We start from the raw sequence: 19,884 nt of genomic DNA on the forward strand, positions 1-19,884 counted from the left end.
TAGTCATAGTGTTTAATGGATTTTAAGCTCCTTGAAGGGTGGCCTGTGACTTAGGTATCACAGATTTACAGAGCTCTGTAAATCTGTCACAGGAAACACTTATTGAAAAAATGAGCAAATATTCAACTTTTCTAACATCTACCACGTCAGACATTGGTGTTTCAAAATTGAATAAGATCCCATCCTGAAGGAGCTCATCATACTTCAGAAACATTACTTGTTCAATCCTCATAGCGATTTCCTTGAAGGATGTTGGCGGTAAGAGATTTGCTCAAAGTGGTAAAGCCAGGCCTGGGCTAGTTGGAGAGGTAGGTCCTGACACTAAAGTGGAACTTCTAGTCACCTGCTGCCACCTCTCAGGGAGACTCCACTCCTCATTGCCAAGGAAAATGCCCAAATGTTAGGGGTAGGGAAAGTAGCCATAGTGTGCAGTGATGACGAGGTCTAGCACTGGGACATCTTAACTCTGTCACTCATTTGTTTTGTAACCTTGAGCAAGTTACTGAGTCTCTGAGCTCGGGTCTTCTCATATGTAAAAAGAATAATACTGTAGTGGACATCCACTTTTTTTACCTGAACAACATCAAGTCCCACTTAAGCTAACAGTGCCCAAGTTTTGCTTTCCTCCTCTTAGTTGTCAGTAACAGAGGTGGGAGTATTATGTTACTCAAACAAGCCAGCCACATGCTTGCTGGAAATGATTTTTCCCAAGAGTTGAATCCCACTGGAGTTCACTCATCCAGAAACCTTGATAAGAATGTTACTGGTCCTGCTTTTTGAACCAGGAGGCCTTTCAGCTCCTGACCTTTTATGGTTAGGTCTGTTTCTTCCATTTTCTGGGACTTCTCACATTAACCTGCCCCAATACACTTAACAAAAACTCCCATTTTGTTTTAATTCATCAGACTCAATTTGTATTGCTTTTAACAAAACCTAATTTATCCAAATACCTACCTTAAAATATGAAGTGTGTATAGCACCTAGTGCAGTCCTGGCAGCAAAGCAAGCAGTAAGTGGAGATAGTTATGCAAGTTAATTTGGGGGGGCAGGGTACAGGGAGGGGGAGAGGAGATTGTTAATGGTTTGTGTTCCACTGAGAAGCCTTTTCCCAAGAAATGGAAGGACAACAGCAGGGAGGGAAGTCCAGGCTGTGATATGCTCATTTATTCAAAATGTCTTTATTGAAACAGAATGATAGAGCAAGAAAGAATGAGGTCTGGGAGGATGTCTTTGGGCACAAGATGGAGCCCAGACCCATGTTACAGTATGGAGCTCTCTCCCTATTCCCTGACTTGCTGAGGACATGAACACAAAGCAGCAGGGAGGAGATGGGGGTGGGGGCGGCCCTGGGAGTTTTCCTCCATGGCTGGTGTGAGGTGCCTTGGAGCCTTCTGGGCAGCCCTGCCTTCCTCTCTCTTCCTGGTCTCCTTGCCAGGGCCTGTCACCTTTCTCTATGGGCCAGCCTCACACCAGGGTGCACAGAGGCCGCTTAGAGGGCAGGATTGGGGGTGGCAAGCAATGGGACATGGTCACAGCGGTTAGGGGGTGGCTGCCGTAGTAGGGAAGGCCGACGGCACAGCTCCCCATCCCGGAGCACCTCAGGCAAGAGCTTGCGCTTGGTCTCTGGCAGAAGCATAATGCTGAGGATGCAGAGGAGGGCACACGCCGCCAGCACCACGTGCTGCAGGAAGGCTCCATGGCCCATGTGGAGGCGCTGGGCTGGACCACTCAGTCCCCCAAGTGCCCCCAGTGCCATGATCAGACCCAGGCCACGGCCCCTGGGGAAGATGTAGGAGATACTCAGCCAATAGCTGTGGGCCTCACCCCAACCCTTCTCTAGTAGCTTCCCTCCGTCCCTCAGGCTTTGAGGCCTGGCCTTAGAAGTACCCTTCTCTCACCGGACGGTGGTGGGGATGACTTCAGCAGCAAGGAGAGTACTGAGGATAGCAGCTGCTTGGGAGGAGAAGAGCCCAAGAACAGAGAACGTGGTGATGGCAGCCTCATTCAGATCTGGAAGATCAAGAGGGACAACATGAATGGAGGTGGGGAGATCATGCCTGGCCTAATCCCTAGTGATCCTCTTTGTTCTTAGATTCTGTGCTCTAAGTGGGCTCTGGGCATTCACTAATTGGGAGAACAGACGGGGTTGCCCGGCTAGGTGGAGGCTTGTAGAAGCTGTGGGCAGGTTCAGGGTCTTATCTTGGGAGGCCTATGCCAGAAGTATTGGCTGAGTCTTATCTGAGGCACCTCTATTGGGGTTCCCTTCTTGAGCCCACATCATGGGGAAGGGAAGATGCTTACAATCCCATAGACCCAGCAGGACTAGGGACGCGATGCCAGTGAGGGTCATTGCTAGAAGCAGGATGCCCCGACGGCCAAATCGGTCCACAGTGACCCCTAGGAAGACGCAGGCCAGGGCTGCTGTGCCACTGGCCAGCAGGGAGCACAAGTAGAAGTCTGATGGGCTCCCTCCTCCTCCCACAGGCTGGTAGCAGTGGCGAATGGCATGGGCAATGAAGCTGTGACGAGGGGTAGGGAAAGAAAGAAAAGTGATTGACCATCTTCAGCCTTCCACATCCTTGGTTATCCTCTGTAGGTCTTCCAGCCTTCCCCACCCAGCCAATCCCCATCCCAGCTACTGGGCTGGCCCTCAGGTCTGATACCCAGGCTCACTTGGTAAAGCCCAGGATAAGCAGATTTTTCCAGATGTTGCGGTAGTTGAGGAGGGATGCGAGGGAGAAAGTGGATGTTGCAGGGAGAGGGCAGGTGTTCTCCAGGTCTTTGGGGGAGAGAGAGAGGAGTTTAGAAGAGACAGCTGAGAAACCAGGATCCTCCCACATGAGGGTAGGGACCCTGGGAGATGGCACAGCTACATGCAGAAGGCACCTGTCCTGTGTGCATACAAGGTGTCACCCATAGAGCCTTTTTTTTTTTTTTTAGTTATAGATGGACACAATATCTTTATTTATTTGTTTATTTTTATATGGTGCTGAGGATTGAACCCAGGGCTTCACACCTGCGAGGCAAGTGCTCTACTACTCAGCTATAGCCCCAGCCCTGAAAGCCCTGCTTACCTTGCAGAGCCTCTTGGGCTTCTTCCCCCAGCATCTGCCCATGGGGCCGGTTCCGCTCAGCCAGGATCCTCAGCACAGATTGAGCTTCCTCAATCTGCCGCTTCACTATCAACCACCGAGCAGACTCCAGAAACAGACCAGGCCAGCTGGAGGCAGGGTGGTGGGGTGCAATGAGGCCTCCCCTCTCCTGACCCAGGGCTAGGAAACTCCCACCTCTGAGGGACTGAGACAGGCCTGGACCAGGGGCAGTTGAAGAAGAGGAGGGGTCTCTGGGCTAAGAGCTAGATTGGAGGTAGAGCTGGGCCAGACTACACATGAAGGGCAATACTAACCCATAAAACAGGAAGAGGATGCAGGGAGCGGTGATCATTCGCTGCAGAAATCGCCAGTCCTTAGAGACAAGGGCCAGGCCCAGGAACAGGAAGTGCCCTCCCACCCCCACCAACTCCCCTGCCAGGGCCACCCGAAGCCTCTGGGTTGGGTCACACAGCTCCAAGCCTAGAGATAATAGCAGGGATGAGGGAGAAGGGAGAGGCCAGGGAGGAGACATTAGAGAGGGGAGAGGGAGAGAAAGAGGAGGACAGAGAGCTAGGTCAGACCCTGAGCAGAGTTGTAGCCATCACCTCCCACAGACTAACCTCTAGGTGTCAAGGAGCAGAGAGATCGTGCAGTCCCCTCTCCTCTCCTGCTCAAACCTAGGAGGGCTCTAGGTTCGGTCTCCCTGAGAGTGATCAGCATTTCCAGTTTACAGACCCTTTCACATCAGGTCTCCTGTTTGACCTTCATGTCAACTCTTGTCCAAGATCACATAGCTAGTCAGGGCTTCAGTTTTTAAATAAGGTGATATTCCCTAACAGCACTAAGTCCAGGGTAATGCTTTAAAGATTGCGAGGAGACAGATGTGAGAGAAGCAGGACCCCTGGATCAAGCCTGGCTAGAAATATAGCTGATTCTGAACAGCTGAAATTTAGGCCTGAAGAAGGGGCAGTGGGGACCCTGGGGATATAGAAAAGCAGGTGTGAGACCCAAGGGAGGGACATCTGGCAGGGTGCCACTTACGCATCAGGTAGACACCAAGGTCAACTCCAGCAAGCAGAAAACCCAGGAGGAATCGGAGGGCCATGACTCCGGTGGAAGAGCCTGCAGCAGCTCCTCCTACTCCACAGGGGCCTACCAACCCCAAGGTCAGCAACACAATCCCACGTCGGCCAAACCTGGAAAGTGGGGAGGACTTCTGGTTACCTAGACTTGCTTGGGGGAAGATGTCCTGGGTGGGGGCCGGCTGGCCACTTCAAAGTTGGTGGTAGAGGATAAGGCTCCTGGTGTAAGAGCTGAACTGAGATTAGAGAAGATGAGAAGAGATGAGTACTGTGTGTGGGTAATGTCTGGCTACTGGGCACTGGGTTGTGGCTATGGTTCTGTGGGAGGTGGAACAATTGACTCTTGAGGATAGGGCTATTGGTATTAGGGCATTTAGGTTTATATGTGAGGTTGCCCATAGGGGGATGGGATATTGCTTAGTGGATTTGGAACCACTGATCTATAGGAATAGAGCTATTGGTCAGTAGGAATGGAGCTTGTCTTGTTCAGACTAGTCAAGAGATGGGAGTCACTGATATGTCACCTCTGTGGAGGTGAGGCCACTGGTCACTTGTGTGTGGGTATAATTTTGGTCAGTGAAGATGGAACTACTAATCTTAGGGGCTCAGTAATTGATTTTTGGGGATGAGTGGAATGGCACTGAGCAGGAGATGGAGCTACTGATCCATGAATGGGTCTATTAATCCATGGGGTAGGACTTTTGACCAGTGAGGATGAGACTATAAATCTTTGGAGACTGAAGAATTGGTCTTTGGGGATGGAACCATTGATTCATGATGCAAGGATCTCAGTATCCATATGGATGGGTATTCAAGGGATGAATCTGTTAATTCATGGGGATAATCACTAAGAATGGGCCAGGTGAGATAAAACTATTGGCAAGTGATGATGGTCACTGACCACAAGTTAGTGAGCACAGGGCTACTAATCCTTAGGGGATGGACTACTGATCTTTGGGGATAAGGCTATTGATCTATAAAGATTGGGGGCCACTGGTCATTGAAAAGGTGGCACTGATCCCTGGAAACAAGGTCACTAAACCTTTAGGGCAGGTTCATTTTTCATGAGGATGGCTTATTGGTTAATGTGGCTAAGATTTCTGATTTGGGGAGACTGAATTATTGATCTTTGGTAATGAGGTCCATAGGAATGAGACTACTGGCATATGAAAAAGGCCATTAATGCATGGGGACAGGATACTGATATGTAGGTTTAGGATCATTGGCCTACAGGTGTCTATTGGACAGTGAGAATGGGTTTTAATTTTTAAGGAACTGGACTATTGAATGTCAGGATGCCTTTGATCCATGGAAGTTGAACTAATCCACTTAGGTGGGGCTATACTAGTGAGGATGAGTAATCCATGGGGATAGCCAGTGGAGTTGGAGTTCCTGATCGGTGATGATGGTGTCCAGAAACAGAGGAGATGGGATTTTTGATACACAGGGAAAATTACTGGTTGGTGGAGACAGGCAGTTGATGAGGCCATGATTTGTGAAAATGGAAATTTGGGTCTGAAAGGATCTGAAATCCCTGAGGATCTGTGAAGATTGGACTATCAATCTATGAGGGGTGCTCTTGAGATTAATGATTCATAAAGGTGGATTTATTTAGTGGTAGGCATGAAACTATGGGTTACTGAAGATGAAGGTACTCTTTTGAAATATCTGTTGATCCATGTGGGAAGGGCCACTAGTGGGTCAGAGATTGAGTCGTTTGTAAAGTTGAACTATTCGTCCTCAGTGGGAATGGGGCTGCTGATATTTAGGAATTAACATTGATCTTTAGGAATGAGCCCACTGAGGTGGAGCTAACAGTGCAGATGGCTATTAGCCAGTGGGAATTTGTTAATCCATGAAGATGGTAAGGGAGGTGGTTAGGATGAGAAGTGCTACAAAGGAAGAGAGAGCATTTCCTTGTCAAAACAGGGTTTTCGTTTAGGGGATGGGACTATTATCTTTGGAGATGATGTCATTGGTCCATGGATACGGGGCTACAGGTAAGTGGAAATGGTCCATGGAGGTCATTCTCCTGTGCAGAAGAGTGTATTTCTTGATGGGGAGTGAAGTTGAGTCAGGGGTAGATCACTGAACGGAAGTCCTGAGAAGGCCAGCAGAGTCCAGCGAATTGTCCTCTATCTTTTGCAAACACCAGCTGCTTGGGCTAGTTTCCCTAGCACCCCCTCCTCTCTACCATCCCGGCCCCCACGACAGCCCTCACCTGTCTGCGGGGTAACCCAGGAACAGGTAGCCGGAGGCAAAGCCCAAGATGAAGAGGATCTGCTCCAGGATCACCTGCCAGCCCAGGTCACACACCAGATCCCACTGGGGATGTGAGAAGGGTGCACCGGGCATGAGGCCCCGCCCTTGCCACCCTAGGCCCTCCCCCAGACCCGAGGCCCGCCTGACCGTCTCACCTGGCCGATGGCGTTGGTGGTGAGCACCGGCAAGCCATTATAGTCCCAGTCCTTGAGGCAATGGTTGAAGTCTGGCGGGGCGAAGCCGCTACACGAGGGGTCTGTACTAGTGGCGACGCGGCTGACTGCGCTGGCTGCTAGGGCCGCGCTGGAGACGCTAACGCCGCTGGCATTGGGGGGCTGCTCCCAGCCAGAGGCGTTGGGAGGGAAGGCCCCGTAGTGGCAATGCAGTGGGGGCGCCAGCGTGAAGATGGGGTCCGAGGCCAGACCCAGAGCCACGAAGAGAACTGGCAGGCAGCAGAGGCCGAGCTGCAGCTGCTGGCCGCCGCCCAGCGCCCCCACCTGGGCGAGCAGCGCCTCAAAGCTGAGGGGGCCTGGGGGTACGGCCAGCGACAGGCTGCTGCCCAGCCCGTCGCCGCCCGCATCGCCCTCCCCCTCCCGCTCGCGCTCGCGCTCACCCTGCAGCTGCTCGGTGGGCACAGCATCTCCAAGGGTCCCGACCTGCTGTGGGGCGAAGTGGGGTGTTGGGGGCAGAAGGGTGAAGCGGAGAAAGCCGCAGAGCAAGGGGAGATAGGGGGCGGGAGGTGCTGAAGCTAGGGCAAGGAAGGCAGGTAGGGACAGGGGATGCACGGGAGAAAATGCCGGGCCTTCAGCGGGGACCTGGACGGGGGTGCGGGATAGGATGGCGTAGCCACCACCACCACCACCACCCCCCGCGCGAGGCGCAGGCACTTACTCCGTTGGAGCTGGGGGTGATCTCTACGGTGCTGTCGATTTTGCTGCCACCCCCGCCATTAGGCTCTGGGGTCCCAGTGGCCACCCGGGGAGCCAGCTTGCCGACCACAGCGGCCCTCTTGGACCGCGCCAAAAGGATGCACTACCCTCTGGCCCAGCTGCGCGCCGGGAGGCCGGACAGTGAAAGACCGAAGGGACCCCAATCTGCAGCTCTGCAGCCGCGGGCGCCTCCTCAGTCTCTGCGATCTCTGCGCTGCTTTCCCCTCCTCTTCCTCTAGACTCCCCTCCCCTTCCCACGTCAGCAGAACCTTCGGTCCAGACTTTTCGTCAGAGAGAGGAAGGGGGGCCAGGGCCCAGGGGAGGGAGGGGCTGGGGGCTCTGTCTTCTGTTCCTTGGTCTGCGGGCCATTGCGGTGAAAAGGGAAAAATGCTGAAGGATAGTAACTCAGACAGATGCCAGAGGGTCCTCCATCACTTCCAGTTCTTCCCCACTCATTCATTCATCAGTGAAATTTGTTAAATGCCTACTATGTTCCAGGCCTTGTCTAGGCTTTGGGGATAATAGGCTGGACAAGACCACCCTGGGGAGACATGTAAACAGGCAATTGTAGTTCAGCTTATGCATGTGGAGAGCTGATTTGGCACTGTACTCAGCTTTCTAGCTTCAATCGCTACAAGGAGACCACTTCTCTGGGATTCACCATCCCATCCTGATTGAATCTCTATGATTTTTCAACAGCATTTGGCAGTATTGACAACCCCTTCCTCTAAATACTTTCTTATCTTCTAAGACCCACATTCCCCTGGTTTTCTTTCTTTTACTCCTTTTCTCCATGCAGGCACATCCTCCTATCCCTCACCTTCATTCAGTTCTGCAATCCTCAGAGACTTGGTCCTTGACTCTCTTCTCACCTTACAGTATTGTCTCCCTTTTGGGATCTCACTCATTCCCAACATTTCAGTCACCACCAGTACAAATGATACAAATCTGAGTCCCAGATATACCCCCCAGATCTCATCTCTTTTCTGAGCCCAGGGTCCACTTTTGATAACTCACAGGGACCTCAAATTCCCTATGACCAAACTCATGTTCTTCCCCACTATAACCTTGATGGTCATCTTCTAGTCTTCCTTCTTCAAGGAATAATACCAACCACTTATGGCCAGATGCTCAGGTGACAGTCCTTGAAACTTCCTCTTAACTCATGTCAAGTCATTTACAAAATCCTATCCATTCTACTTCCTGTATAGTTCTCAGATATTCTGCTTCTCTTCCATCTCTATTACCAATACTGCAACCTCCAAATTCCCACCTGGTGTTCTGTATCCTTTCATATCTATCCCCTCCCCCATCTATTACTTATGGATGCAGATGGAATAATCTTTTTAAAAATGGAGGTCTGCTTGGCACAGTAGAGTGCACCTGTAATTCTGGTGACTTGGGAGGCTGAGGCAGGAAAGATGGCAAGTTCAAGGCCAGCCTCAGCAAATTAACAAGGCCCCAAGCAACCTGTTTCAAAATAGAAAATAAAAAGGGCTGCTGGGCTGGGATATAGCTCAGTTGGTAGAGTGCTTGCCTTGCATGCACAAGGCCCTGGGTTCAATCCCCAGCACCACACACACAAAAAAAAAAAAAAGAAAAAAGAAAAAGAGGCGCCTTGTGTGTCCCTTCCAGGCTATCACCATGAAGATAAGTATTCTAGACAGCTCACGAACTCACACATGCTCCTGCATGCCTGGTCATATGCTCTATGTAGCTCCATTTCACTTCATGTCTCAAACTTGCTGCACTCTAGCCTCTGACCTTCTTCAGTTTTTCCAATGTTACAGTGTCTTTGCACAAGCTGGTTCTTATACTTAGATAGCTTCTTAGTCAAGTTTTTCCCATCCTTCAGCTGTCAGCTCAAGCATCTTTGCCTCAAAATCTTCTCTAACCTTAGAATTGCTATTCAGTGGAATTGAAGGACCAGCAGCACCCATTATCATTTGAGAGCATAATCTTAGCCTCAACCAGACCCTTGAATCATTATCTGTATTCTAACTAGATCCCCAGGTGTATGTACATTCAAGTTAGCGATTCATTTCTCTAATAAATTTTTATGCTTGATAGGTACTTCATTCCCCAATCCTAGGTAAGGACTGGGAAGGACCATGTGTCAAGTCAACTAGCTCATTCCCCTTTCTCTACACTGAACCACCTTCCACTTGTCTCCTCTATTCATATTTCCCCAATACAGGAAACCCTTCTTTTCTAATACATCAAGCAGACTCTCACCACTCCCCCTCCCTCTATTCTTTTTAGCCTCTCTTCCAGAGTTACCACAATACAATCACAGCCAACATACCTTAGGGATTTATTGTCTACATCCTTGTCTGTCTTGGATAATAATCTCTTAATTTTATGTGGTGCTGGGCTGTTTACATGCATTTTCTTTTTCTTTTTTTTTTTTTTTAGTATTTTTTTAGTTGTAGTTGGATACAATATTTTTATTTATTTATTTTTATGTGGTGCTGAGGATCGAACCCATGGCCCCACACATGCTAGGTGAGCACTTTATCAGTAAGCCACAAGCCCAGCCCTGCTCACATGCATTTTCTTGGTAGGTCCTTACAACAACCCTATCAGACCATTATGATCCTCTCACATTAAAGCTAAACCAGGACTCAGAGGTGACTAGCAATGATTTTCCTACAGACACTCAAGTACATGGCAGATCTGAGACTTGAACTGAAACTGACTCCAGTTCAGGGGTTATCTATGAAATCTGTCTGGAAGATGGGAGATGGCTTTCAATACATAGAGGTGAATTTTGTCGATTCTGGAATCTGGAATTTTTTTCCTTGAGAATGAAATGAGAAGGGAGCCCACAACAGAGGAGGCAAATTCAGAGGGTGCCAAGGTACTAGATTGTGATTGAAATCTGAGGTGCCCCGAAAGTGGTTATTGTGCCAGATAACTGGGAGTGCAAAACTGAAGCAATGGGTCTGTGGCTCAGATTTCTTCCCTGTGGTAGGTAAATGGCTGGAGTAATCCCCCCTATAAACCCACAGGCTCTTGACTTCATTCACCAAAGTCTGGAGGACTATGGACTTCCAAGTCATTGCCCTTGTCTGCCACTCCAGCTCCCCTAGAAGACAGTTTGTCCAGAGGGATTATCAGTAGGAAGCCTGGGAAGTGCAGTGTAAGGGGCTAGATGCTCTTGGAGTCACCTAGGTGACTTCTCTCCACAACTGCACCCCTCTAGTGACATCATCATCTGAAGAAGGCTTGATTCCCAAGTCAGCAACCTGGGCTTGCCTTCCTGGAACACTAGTCAGACCCTCTTGGTTCTCTCTTCCTCCAGGTGCCTAGCTAATGTCTTGTCAGTGGTCCTCTCCTCACCTTGCTCATCTTTTCTCATTGTCCTGTGGATTTCCACCACCAAGTGTCCAATCTGGTTTATTTTTTATGCACTTATTTTAATGACTTGTTGATGTCCATCCAACCCTTATTAGAAGGGCACATTCACTACATACCTTTAGAATTCTCTCTGGTCCTTTATGGGAGTTGAGAACCAGTCTAATGCACATTGTCAAAAGAGGAAAATCCCCCCACCTGCCATGGGTATGGCGAGGGATGCCACCCCACCCCCACCCCCACTCCCACAATGCTCCCAAGCAACAGAGTCAGGGGACCAGACCGCAGGGTTTATTGAAGTGCACACACCCATGCTCAGGCCAACATTCCTGCCTTTTGAGGGGAGGAGTCTTCTGATGTCTCCCAGACCTTCATATTCTGGGCAGTCAATGTCCTTCTCTCATTCTCGGCTAAGTGAGGAATTGGTGTTCAGGAACCAAGAAACAGGAAGGGAGAGAGACTCTGTGTGGTCCCAAGTTCCTGCCACTTGATTCTTGGTGTCCCAAATTTCCAGAGGCAGGAGGCAGTGCAGTGACCTCTAACCCTGGCTGGTGAGGAGGAGGGTTCAGTTCATCCCTGCCTCAGAGGACCTGGTGCCTGGCCCTGACAAAGCAGGGAATAACATTAAATATAAATAATTTATACAAAATGGCTCTCATACAAAAAGCTGTGGATTAGGGGAAAGAGATGCCTCTGTGAGAGGCTGAGATGACTGAAAGGGGAAGGGGAGGGGGAAGAGACCTCCCCTTCCCTGAAACAGCCCTCCATCCACCCAAGACCTGAGTGTGTGGAGGCTCTGACCAGGCAGGGGAGGGGAAGGCTGTGCCAACAGACCCTCAGGCAGCCAGGCTGGTGAGCAGGGTGGTGAATCGCAGGGCTCGCCCTGCCAGTTCTGCCACACACCGTGCCATCTCCTGGGCTGCAGGGCCTGAGGGATAGCCCAGGGCAGCCCCCTTAACAGCCAGCACAGTGGCCTGCAAAGCTTGGCCCAGCGCTGTACCTGCAGCCCCCACCTGTGTTCGCAGAGGGGCAGAGGCTGCCAGCCGACCCAGGGTGTCCCCAACGAATACTAGACGGTGAGCAGCCACCACAACCCGCTTGCTATGGGGCACGAAGAGACTTGGGGGCTGCTTGGCCTGGGTGCTGGACATCAGGGCTGCCACAGCCGCCTGTAGCGCTGAGTAGTGGCTCTGGCACTGCCCTGCATAGAAGTGCAGGAGCTGTAGGTCTCCGGTGGACAGAACCAGTGGTTCCCCTGGGGATGGGGCCTCCTGAGGGGCGAGAAGGGAGTCAGTGGGAACGTGCTCCTCAGTGTCACTTCCTCCCTTGCTCCTTCTTCCTGAGAAAAATCCCTTCAACTCTCATCCCTGCTCATCAGAAAATTTAGATTGGCAGTGAAATGCCCAGACTCAGTGTGAGACAGCTCTGGATTCAAATAACCTCAAACCTGATTTCAAACAAGTCTCTGAACTTTTGTGGCTTCTAATTTCTAAAACAAAAAGTATAGGGCTGGGCACTCCTTGGTTTATATCCAAAGGGCTTAAAATCAGCATACTATGGTGACACAGCCACATCAATATTTACCGAAGCTCAATTTACAAGAGCCAAACTATGGAACCAACTTAGATGCCCTTTGACAGATGAATTGATAAAGAAAATGTGGTATATATACACAATGGAATATTACTCAACCATAAAGAATAATGAAACTATGGCAATTGCCAGTAAATGGATGGAACTGAAGAATATCATGCTAAGTGAAGTAAGTCAATCTCAAAAAAACCAAAGGCCAAATGTTTTCTCTGATGTGCGGATGCTAATTCACAATAAGGGGGGGTGTTTAGGGAAGAATAAAGGTACCTAGGTTTAGGCAGAGGGGAGTGAAGAGAGGGTAGGGGGTCTGGGCATAGGAATAATAGTAGAATGAATTGGACATTATTACCCTATGTACATATATGATTACAGAACCAGTGTGATTCTATATCATGAACAACCAGAAGAATGAGAAGTTCTGTATGATGTGTCAAAATGCATCCTATTGTCTTGTATAACTAGAACAAATTAAAAAGAGAGAGAGAGAGAGAGAAAGAGAGAGGGGAAAGAAAAAGTGTAGAGCTGGAGGTGTAGCTTAGTGGTAGAGCACTTGCTTGGTATGTATGAGGCCCTGATTCTATCCCCAGGACCACATAAACACACATGGAAAAAAAAAAAAAAAGCAAACAGGGAGTCTAGTACTGCACTGTCCAATAAAAACATAATGTAAGTCACATGTGAAGTTTTAAATATTTTGGTAGCCACATTAAAAAAGTAAAAAGAAATTGGTATATTTTCTCTAATTCTAAAATCAAAAATGTTGTAGTTCCCATCTGTTATCAATATGAAAATTATTGAGTTATTTCCATAGTAAATCTTCAAAATCCAGTGTGCATTTTATATTTATAGCACATTTCAATTCAGACTAGCCACATCTTGTGGGTCTGGTAGCCACATGTGGTAACTGTATTGAAGATTATAGTTCTAGCATGTACCTAACAAGGCTGCAGAGAACGTTATTCGAGAAAATAAATAAAAAGGGCTTGGCACAGTGCACTCACACCCTAAGCTGTTATGAGCATCGACTATGACTGTGATTGATGTTGAAGCATGTGTGCCTAGCACAGGGTCTGGCACTTGGTAAATACCTGATAAATGGTTGCTATTGTGTTATGTCCATTCTAGACTGAGTCAAGGAAATATCTCACTTTCCTGAGGTCCAGAAAGACTTAAGTGATCGCTTTGTGCCCCCCACCCCCTTCTTAGTGGTGGAGCTGGGATTATGAGCCAGGTCTCTTAGGAGCCCAGGAATTCACAGTTGGAAGGAGCCTTAGAAGGAGCCACAGCCCAGAAACTCTTTCTGCTCCCTTGGCTGCCCGGCTTTCTGACTCCTCTCCAACACATTCTTTCCCCTCTTTCTGAATTTCTAATATCCTCTTCCAAGTTCCAGCACCTTCCAGTTGAATTCTAACTCCTGTCTACTCTGTCCCTGCTTCATGTGAACTCTAACCTCATCCTAATCTATTTCCCTCTATAGTTTGGTTAAGAATACCCCTTCCCCCAAGTCTTCAGCCCTCCTTCACCAGCCCCCTTCTCTAGCACACCTCCAACAGGGGGTTACCTGCTGCTCAGGCAGTCCCTTCTCCTGCAGTTCAGGATCCTCTGGAAAGGCTTTATCCAGGGGCCTAGATCCCTGAGCTTTATCCATGCCCTGCAAAGGGGATCAGGTCTCAGTGCAGGAGTGGTGGCTTCCCCAGTCTCCCTTCCAGTCCCTTGACTCAGGAGGGAGCTCTGGTGGTCCCAGGCTGGGATTAAGCGGGGAGTGTGGCACTAGTACATGTGGTAAGGCCAAGAACATGTGGTAGGGTCCCTGGCCACAGGGTGAAGGGGCAGGGGAGAGAGGAAGAAGGGAGGCAGGGAAGTTCTTCCCCAAGCCTCCACACTCCTCCTCCTCTTGGGGCATTTCTGGGAGTGCCCCACTTGAAGGAGGAACTCACCTTCAAGTGAACATAGTCGTACTCCTCAGTCATTGGGATGCCTTCATACTCATTGTGGGATCCTGCTGGATCATCCTCCACTTCCCTGTCCTCTGGATTCCCCTCGACCTTGGGACCCCCAAAGCCAGGCAGGCGGGGTGGGGGTGGAGGCAGAGGCCGGTCCTGGATACTGCCTTTGCGGCCTGGAGCAGGAGAGGGAGCCGGAGAAGGGCTGGGAGCCTCAGGGACAGGCAGGGCAGGCAGAGGGCGCCGGGACAGACTCTCAGCAGAGGGCAGCCGAGGCCTGTGTGGTGGTGGAGGGCTTCTGGCCAGGAGCTGGGCCAGGGTGTCCAGCTCGTTGGAGGCCGAGTTTCCTGGGGGCTCTGGAGAAGGGGGTGCCTCGGGACCCAGCAGGGGCACATCATAGATGCCCTCATCAGTGTCCCCACTTTCCCCGTTGGCCAGCAGTTCTTCGGGTGCTTCATACAGGTTGAGGAGGGCTGATGCCCGTTTCAGGTTGGAGGGGGCAGCGTAGAGTGGGGGCCCTGGTTCCCGGCCCCCTTCCCACTCCAGATCTGGCTCTGGTTTTGGGGCTAGAGGTACATCATAGGGAGCTTCATCTTCCCCAGGGTGCTGCTGGGCAACCCGGGCCAGTGGATGAGAAAAGGAAGCTGGGGAGTCATAGGGGTCACTGGATTGAGCTCGGAAGGCAGTGGGGGGCACATCATAGACCTGGAGAGAGGGAACAGTGAGTCACCCTTCAGCTCAGCAATGGACCAGCCCTGAGGTTGTTTGTCCCTTACCCCAAATACATAGACCTTTAACCCTCACCTCCAAGGCATCTCTGGGAGTGGACAGTTGGGTCCCATTGCCTCTGGGGACCTTGTAGATGGAGTCAGGGGAGGGTGGGCAGGGTCCAGTCAGAGGTCCTGAGGCAGGACAGGGGCGAGCTGGGGGTGGTACCACATACACCTGGGAGATCAAGACAGGTGGGTGGGTCTGAAGGAGGGCGCTGGTGAACCATGTTAGACTTGGAGGAGCTTAGAAACCTGCCCTGCTGTGCTACCAACAGGGACACAGAGCTAAGGGGTGGCTCAGACTTTAGAGAGCACAGTGGGAGGAGAGCAGTGACCTGGGGGGTCTGCCTGCCTGCCTGCAGGCCCCAGGGGAGGACAAGGGGTCTCCAGGTTTGGGGCTTGGGGGACTTCAAGTCTCACCTCCTGTTCCTCATTGCTGTGCTCTAGGGTTGGGTGTGGTGAGCCAGGCTGGGCGGAGGGTGCCAGGGAGAGGCTAGGCTTGGGCGCTGGGCCAGCAGGAAGAAGCTTCACTCTGTTGGCAGGCACAATGCCCTGCTGGCCATGCAGGGAGCAGAGGCACCAGCCATCCAGTCCGCCAGCACCCTCCCTCTGCAGTACCCGTAGAACATCCCCTCTGCGGAAGGACAGCTCCTGGGGAGACTCGGCAGTGTTGTCGTACAGTGCCCGGGCCAGCTGGGCCTGGTGGGTGAGGAGAGTATAAGGCGAGGGTCTGTACACACCTATCTGGTCATGGGAAGCCTCTTTAGAGCTTCCCATTCCCTTTAACATTCTGACTCCTGACTCAGCACTGACAAGTCCCGTCTTGCCTCCAGCTTTATCACCTCTGTCCTCCTCTTCCATAACATTCTGACCTCAAGACCTTTGGACTTACTATTTTCCCTCCTCAGAATGCTCTTCCCCTGATTTCATCTGACTGGCCCTTTTTCATCCTTTAGTTTAGCTTAAATGTCTCCTCCTCCTTAATCACTGTTTGCCCCGTCCCATTCTCTGCATCATCTCTACCACTGTTTCCTTCATAATACCCAAAGTTATTTGTCTTTTTAGTCATTTCTTTTATTATTATTAGCAATTTCTCTCCTTACACTGTAAGCCCTTACTTCTTCCTAGTCCCTGTAATAGGGACTCGCCTGGAACTGGTCCTCAGTACACATTTGTTGAATTAATTTCTCCCAAAGCACATGAAGAGGTCTTGCTAAGGTTTCTCACGGAATCTCCTTCACTTTCCTTCTTTTCCCTAGTGGCTGCCCCTCACATGCAAAAGCTTAGATTAAGCAGCTGCAAAGACCCCTATTCTGAGGGAGACTGGAAAAAGCCCTGTTCAGACAGTGCCTAGGCATGATATGAAAGAAAACAGAAACCAAAGCAATTGTTTTGTTCTCAGTCTGAGCAAATAAGTTTCTACCAGAAGAGGCTGAGGTTACCATGGAGAAAAGTGTATATGCTCTAGTGTGTGCACAAGGAAGGGAGCTGGCAGGCCAATCAGGAATAAGCATCTATCTCATTTCCAGTCCTGTCTGGAGGGGGCATGTGAGCTTTTTACATTGGAGCCACATGCTCAGGTCAGACGCAGAAGCTAAGTGCAGATGATATTTCTTTCCACTGTGCAAGTCTTTGCTTTCATCATCACATTTAATTCTCACAACAACCTTATCGGGGAGAAACCATTACCTGCATTTTGGAAAGGAAACTGGGAAGAGAGGTTAGTGCTTTGCTCAATGACACATGGCTGGTACAGTAGTGGAGCATGATTTGAAGCTCAGGCTGTTTGATTTCAGAGCCTGCACCCTCAGTCACTTTATTCCATTACCTTTCCACAATGGCAGATATTTGCTTATTTTTGTTTTGTTTGTTTCAATGGTACCAGTGGTGGAGTCAAAAGGGTCCATGACTCAAAGGTGAGTCAAGTACATATCAAGTCTTCCTTATACTCAATTTCCCTTTTCTGTAACCCTTCATGATGCTCTTGTTCCAAGAATCCTTTGGTAGAATCAAAATTAAACCATTCAAAAAGTCAAAATATATTATTAAAGGACCATGCCTGCTGGTAGGATCTTGGGCAGTGGTGGCATATACAGTAGTGTTGGAGAACAGCTCCTAGCCAGGTAACAATGTGAACTCACTAATTCAGCAAACACCTTCAAGCTAAAGACCTCAGGCGGACTGCCACCAGACTGTGAGGAGAAGGAATCCCTGCTCAGTCAGCACCAGTGCATGTTCTTCTTGGCTGGTGTTTTCTGCTGGTGGACAATAGCTGTCCAACCCTTCATGGCTAAGTGGTTTTAACAAATGGACTCTTCCTCTTGCTTGATTCCAAATGCATCCAACTATTTTCTAATTGTATTGTAGCTCCTAAAGGATATTGTCCCATGGCAGGTGGGGTAAGGGAATGCTAATCGGATAACACAAATTCCTGGTTGGCTCCACAGTTTTCTTTCTAACTGTAAATTATAAATCAGTGTTTTGCAGATAGTCAGGGGATTAAAAGTAAAGTTCAAGAGGCAGATGGACCTGGGGTTGAGTCCTGGCTCTGTCCCTTTCTCACGGGGTAACTTTGGTCAGGTTGTTTGACCTTTGTGAGCCTTAATTTCCTCCTTTGTAGAATTCCATCTTTTTATCCAAATATCTGTTTTTGTATAAGGACAGCAGTATCCTCACAAGGCTGTTCTGAGGGCTGCATGAGATAATTCCTTAAAAAAAACCCCACAACATAGCTAGGCATGAGCCTATAGTCCTAGCTACTTGAGAGGCTGAGGCAGGAGGATCCCTTGATTCTAGGAGCTTGAGACCAGCCTAGGCAACATCAACCTCATCTCAAAAAACAAAATGTGAAAAACTTTAGCATAAGGTCAGGTGTAGCAAGTACTTAATAAATACTAGCATTATTAAGGATCCTTGAGCTTACTCAGCATAAATATGCCTCCACCTCACCAAAAAATTCTACCTCCTGGGACTGCAAAGTTACACAATCATCACCTTGTGCCCAAGTACTCCCAGAGGCTCTCCCCCTCTCCCAGCATTGGGCTAGTGTCTTCAAGTCATCATGATTGAGGAACTAACAGGAGTTTGATCTGGGAAGGAGCCCAAATCCAACTGGTCCTTAAGAGGAATGGGAGGGTGTGGGTGGCTCTCTGCTTTTCTTTCCACTCTCAAAATACTCCCAGAGTCCCCCTTCAGAGGGGATCAGAAAGCAGGTGTTACCCTTGCTTTTCCTGGAAATTCAAGCCAGAGGCCAGGGAAGGGCAGAAAGGCGAAGTTGCCTGGATTCAGACTACTCAGAGTGCTGGACAGAAAGCAGAGGGGTGGGTCAGTGGAGAGCTCCTCCCTGTGTTAGGTTTGAATTCTGTCCAATGGAGCCAAACCTCTGGGCCTTGCAGATGTAGAAACCCAGGACAGAGCTGCTGATGGAATGAGTGCTGATGGGTGCGGCCCCTGTTTTATTCCCGCCTAGCGGCCCAGCTGACTTGCTAGGGAATGGCTGGCTAAATGGAGGTGGCAGGGGACCACTGCAGCTTTCTGGGAGGCCACCTCCCACTGTCCCATCATGCCAGCTGTCTCCTCCCTTTGTCCTGAGTCCCCGGAAAGTGGCCTGAGGCAGGCTGACATCACCTCCCCTCCTCCCTCTATATTCTCTCTCCCTGCCAGATCACCCCCCTTTCCTCTATTTGCCTCCTTTCCTCCATCCCTCCTCCAGAGATAGGTCTTCCTGGTCCTTTGGCCTCCCATTTTCCTTGAGCAGCTTGTCCTTTCAATCCCGTTTACTTTGCTTCCCAATCACAAATCCCTGCCAACCACCAGTGGCCATCTGTTCCCGCCCAGAAAGGAGCAGATAGGACTGGGACTACCCTTGCCCCCTCCCCTCTATCCAGCAGCAACCTCTAGAAAGAAAGAGCTTGGGGAGGGGGAGAAGAGGAGGGGCGAACCCAGGAGCCGAAGAAGCAGGGGATGAGTGAGAGGGGGAAAGGAAACAAAAGTGATAGGACACAGCCTCCTGGAGGAGAAAGGGATCGATCAAGGAGAGAGACAAAGAGAGGGCAGAAATAAACGCTACAGGAGTCAAGGCAGGCTGGACAGGTTTCTGCCCCGCAGGTTTCTGCTCCTCTCCGTGGTGGACTCACCGACGTGGCAATGGCCATGGCCTTGGCCTCCAGCGCCGCCTGCTTCAGGCCAGGCTCGATTTCGCTGACTTCAGCGGTGGCTGCCCCGCACCATGCTTCGCGGCCTCCAAGCAAGGAGGCTACCCCCGGCTGTGGCGCTTGAGCAGTGGTCTCCGCCAAGGTTGGAGGAGAAAGAAAACCCACAAAACTTCCCAAATGGGAGGCAGTTTGGCCAGGCAGGAGGAGGAGAGGGGCGGGCCGGGGCGTCGCTGCGGGACCTCATCCAAGGGGCGCGCTCTGAACTGTCCCCACGGCCTCCCAGGGGCCGCTGGGTTGGCCAGGCCCCCGGAGCTGCCTGCCCTAGGCCGCAGAGGCCTCCCTGGCCCGCATGGGCCGAAATCTTCTTTCCAGGGCTGGGCTGGCGAGGAGGCGGGATCTGGGACGCTTGTCCAGGAGGTTCAGGACAGCCCCAAGGGCTGGGAGAAGCCGCCGGGACGGTTGGGCTGGATGAGCAAGTTTAGGGGCCAACCCTTCCCAACCGCTGGCCCCGCCGGGGACCAGGAATCCCAGGGCTGTGGTAGTGGAGGCCCAGGGCACTGTGACAGGACCCCACTGGGAGGAAAGACCAGCGAGGACCGAGCCTTTTGTCCCTCTTCAAACTCGCCCAAATTGGCGAAAGGAAGCCAGACTGGCGCCCAAGTCCTCCAACAGCGTGGCCGCTGGGCTGGGTTGCCGGAGTGG

The 19,884-nt window shown here is 50.6% G+C and overlaps 2 protein-coding genes across 2 annotated transcripts; both read right to left on the reverse strand.

Moving 5' to 3' along the window:
* Positions 1–1,182: 1,182 nt before the first annotated feature.
* Slc22a17 (solute carrier family 22 member 17) lies at positions 1,183–7,454 on the reverse strand. Its single transcript, XM_026406067.2, has 8 exons — positions 7,328–7,454; positions 6,592–7,095; positions 6,396–6,499; positions 4,134–4,288; positions 3,407–3,572; positions 3,075–3,220; positions 1,899–2,010; positions 1,183–1,778 (listed from the first exon to the last, which is right to left on the reverse strand). The coding sequence occupies exons 4-8, from the start codon at positions 4,195–4,197 to the stop codon at positions 1,490–1,492; spliced, it is 777 nt and encodes a 258-aa protein (XP_026261852.1). The 5' UTR covers positions 4,198–4,288; positions 6,396–6,499; positions 6,592–7,095; positions 7,328–7,454; the 3' UTR covers positions 1,183–1,489.
* A 3,584-nt stretch (positions 7,455–11,038) lies between these two features.
* Efs (embryonal Fyn-associated substrate) lies at positions 11,039–19,786 on the reverse strand. The gene is made up of 6 exons (XM_026406107.2): positions 19,165–19,786; positions 15,449–15,727; positions 15,063–15,203; positions 14,253–14,963; positions 13,877–13,966; positions 11,039–11,993 (listed from the first exon to the last, which is right to left on the reverse strand). Exons 1-6 carry the CDS (start codon positions 19,180–19,182, stop codon positions 11,559–11,561), a joined length of 1,674 nt encoding a protein of 557 aa, XP_026261892.2. The 5' UTR covers positions 19,183–19,786; the 3' UTR covers positions 11,039–11,558.
* Positions 19,787–19,884: the final 98 nt, after the last annotated feature.

The sequence above is a fragment of the Urocitellus parryii genome, chromosome 6 (assembly GCF_045843805.1).
Source record: "Urocitellus parryii isolate mUroPar1 chromosome 6, mUroPar1.hap1, whole genome shotgun sequence".
NCBI lineage: Eukaryota > Metazoa > Chordata > Mammalia > Rodentia > Sciuridae > Urocitellus > Urocitellus parryii.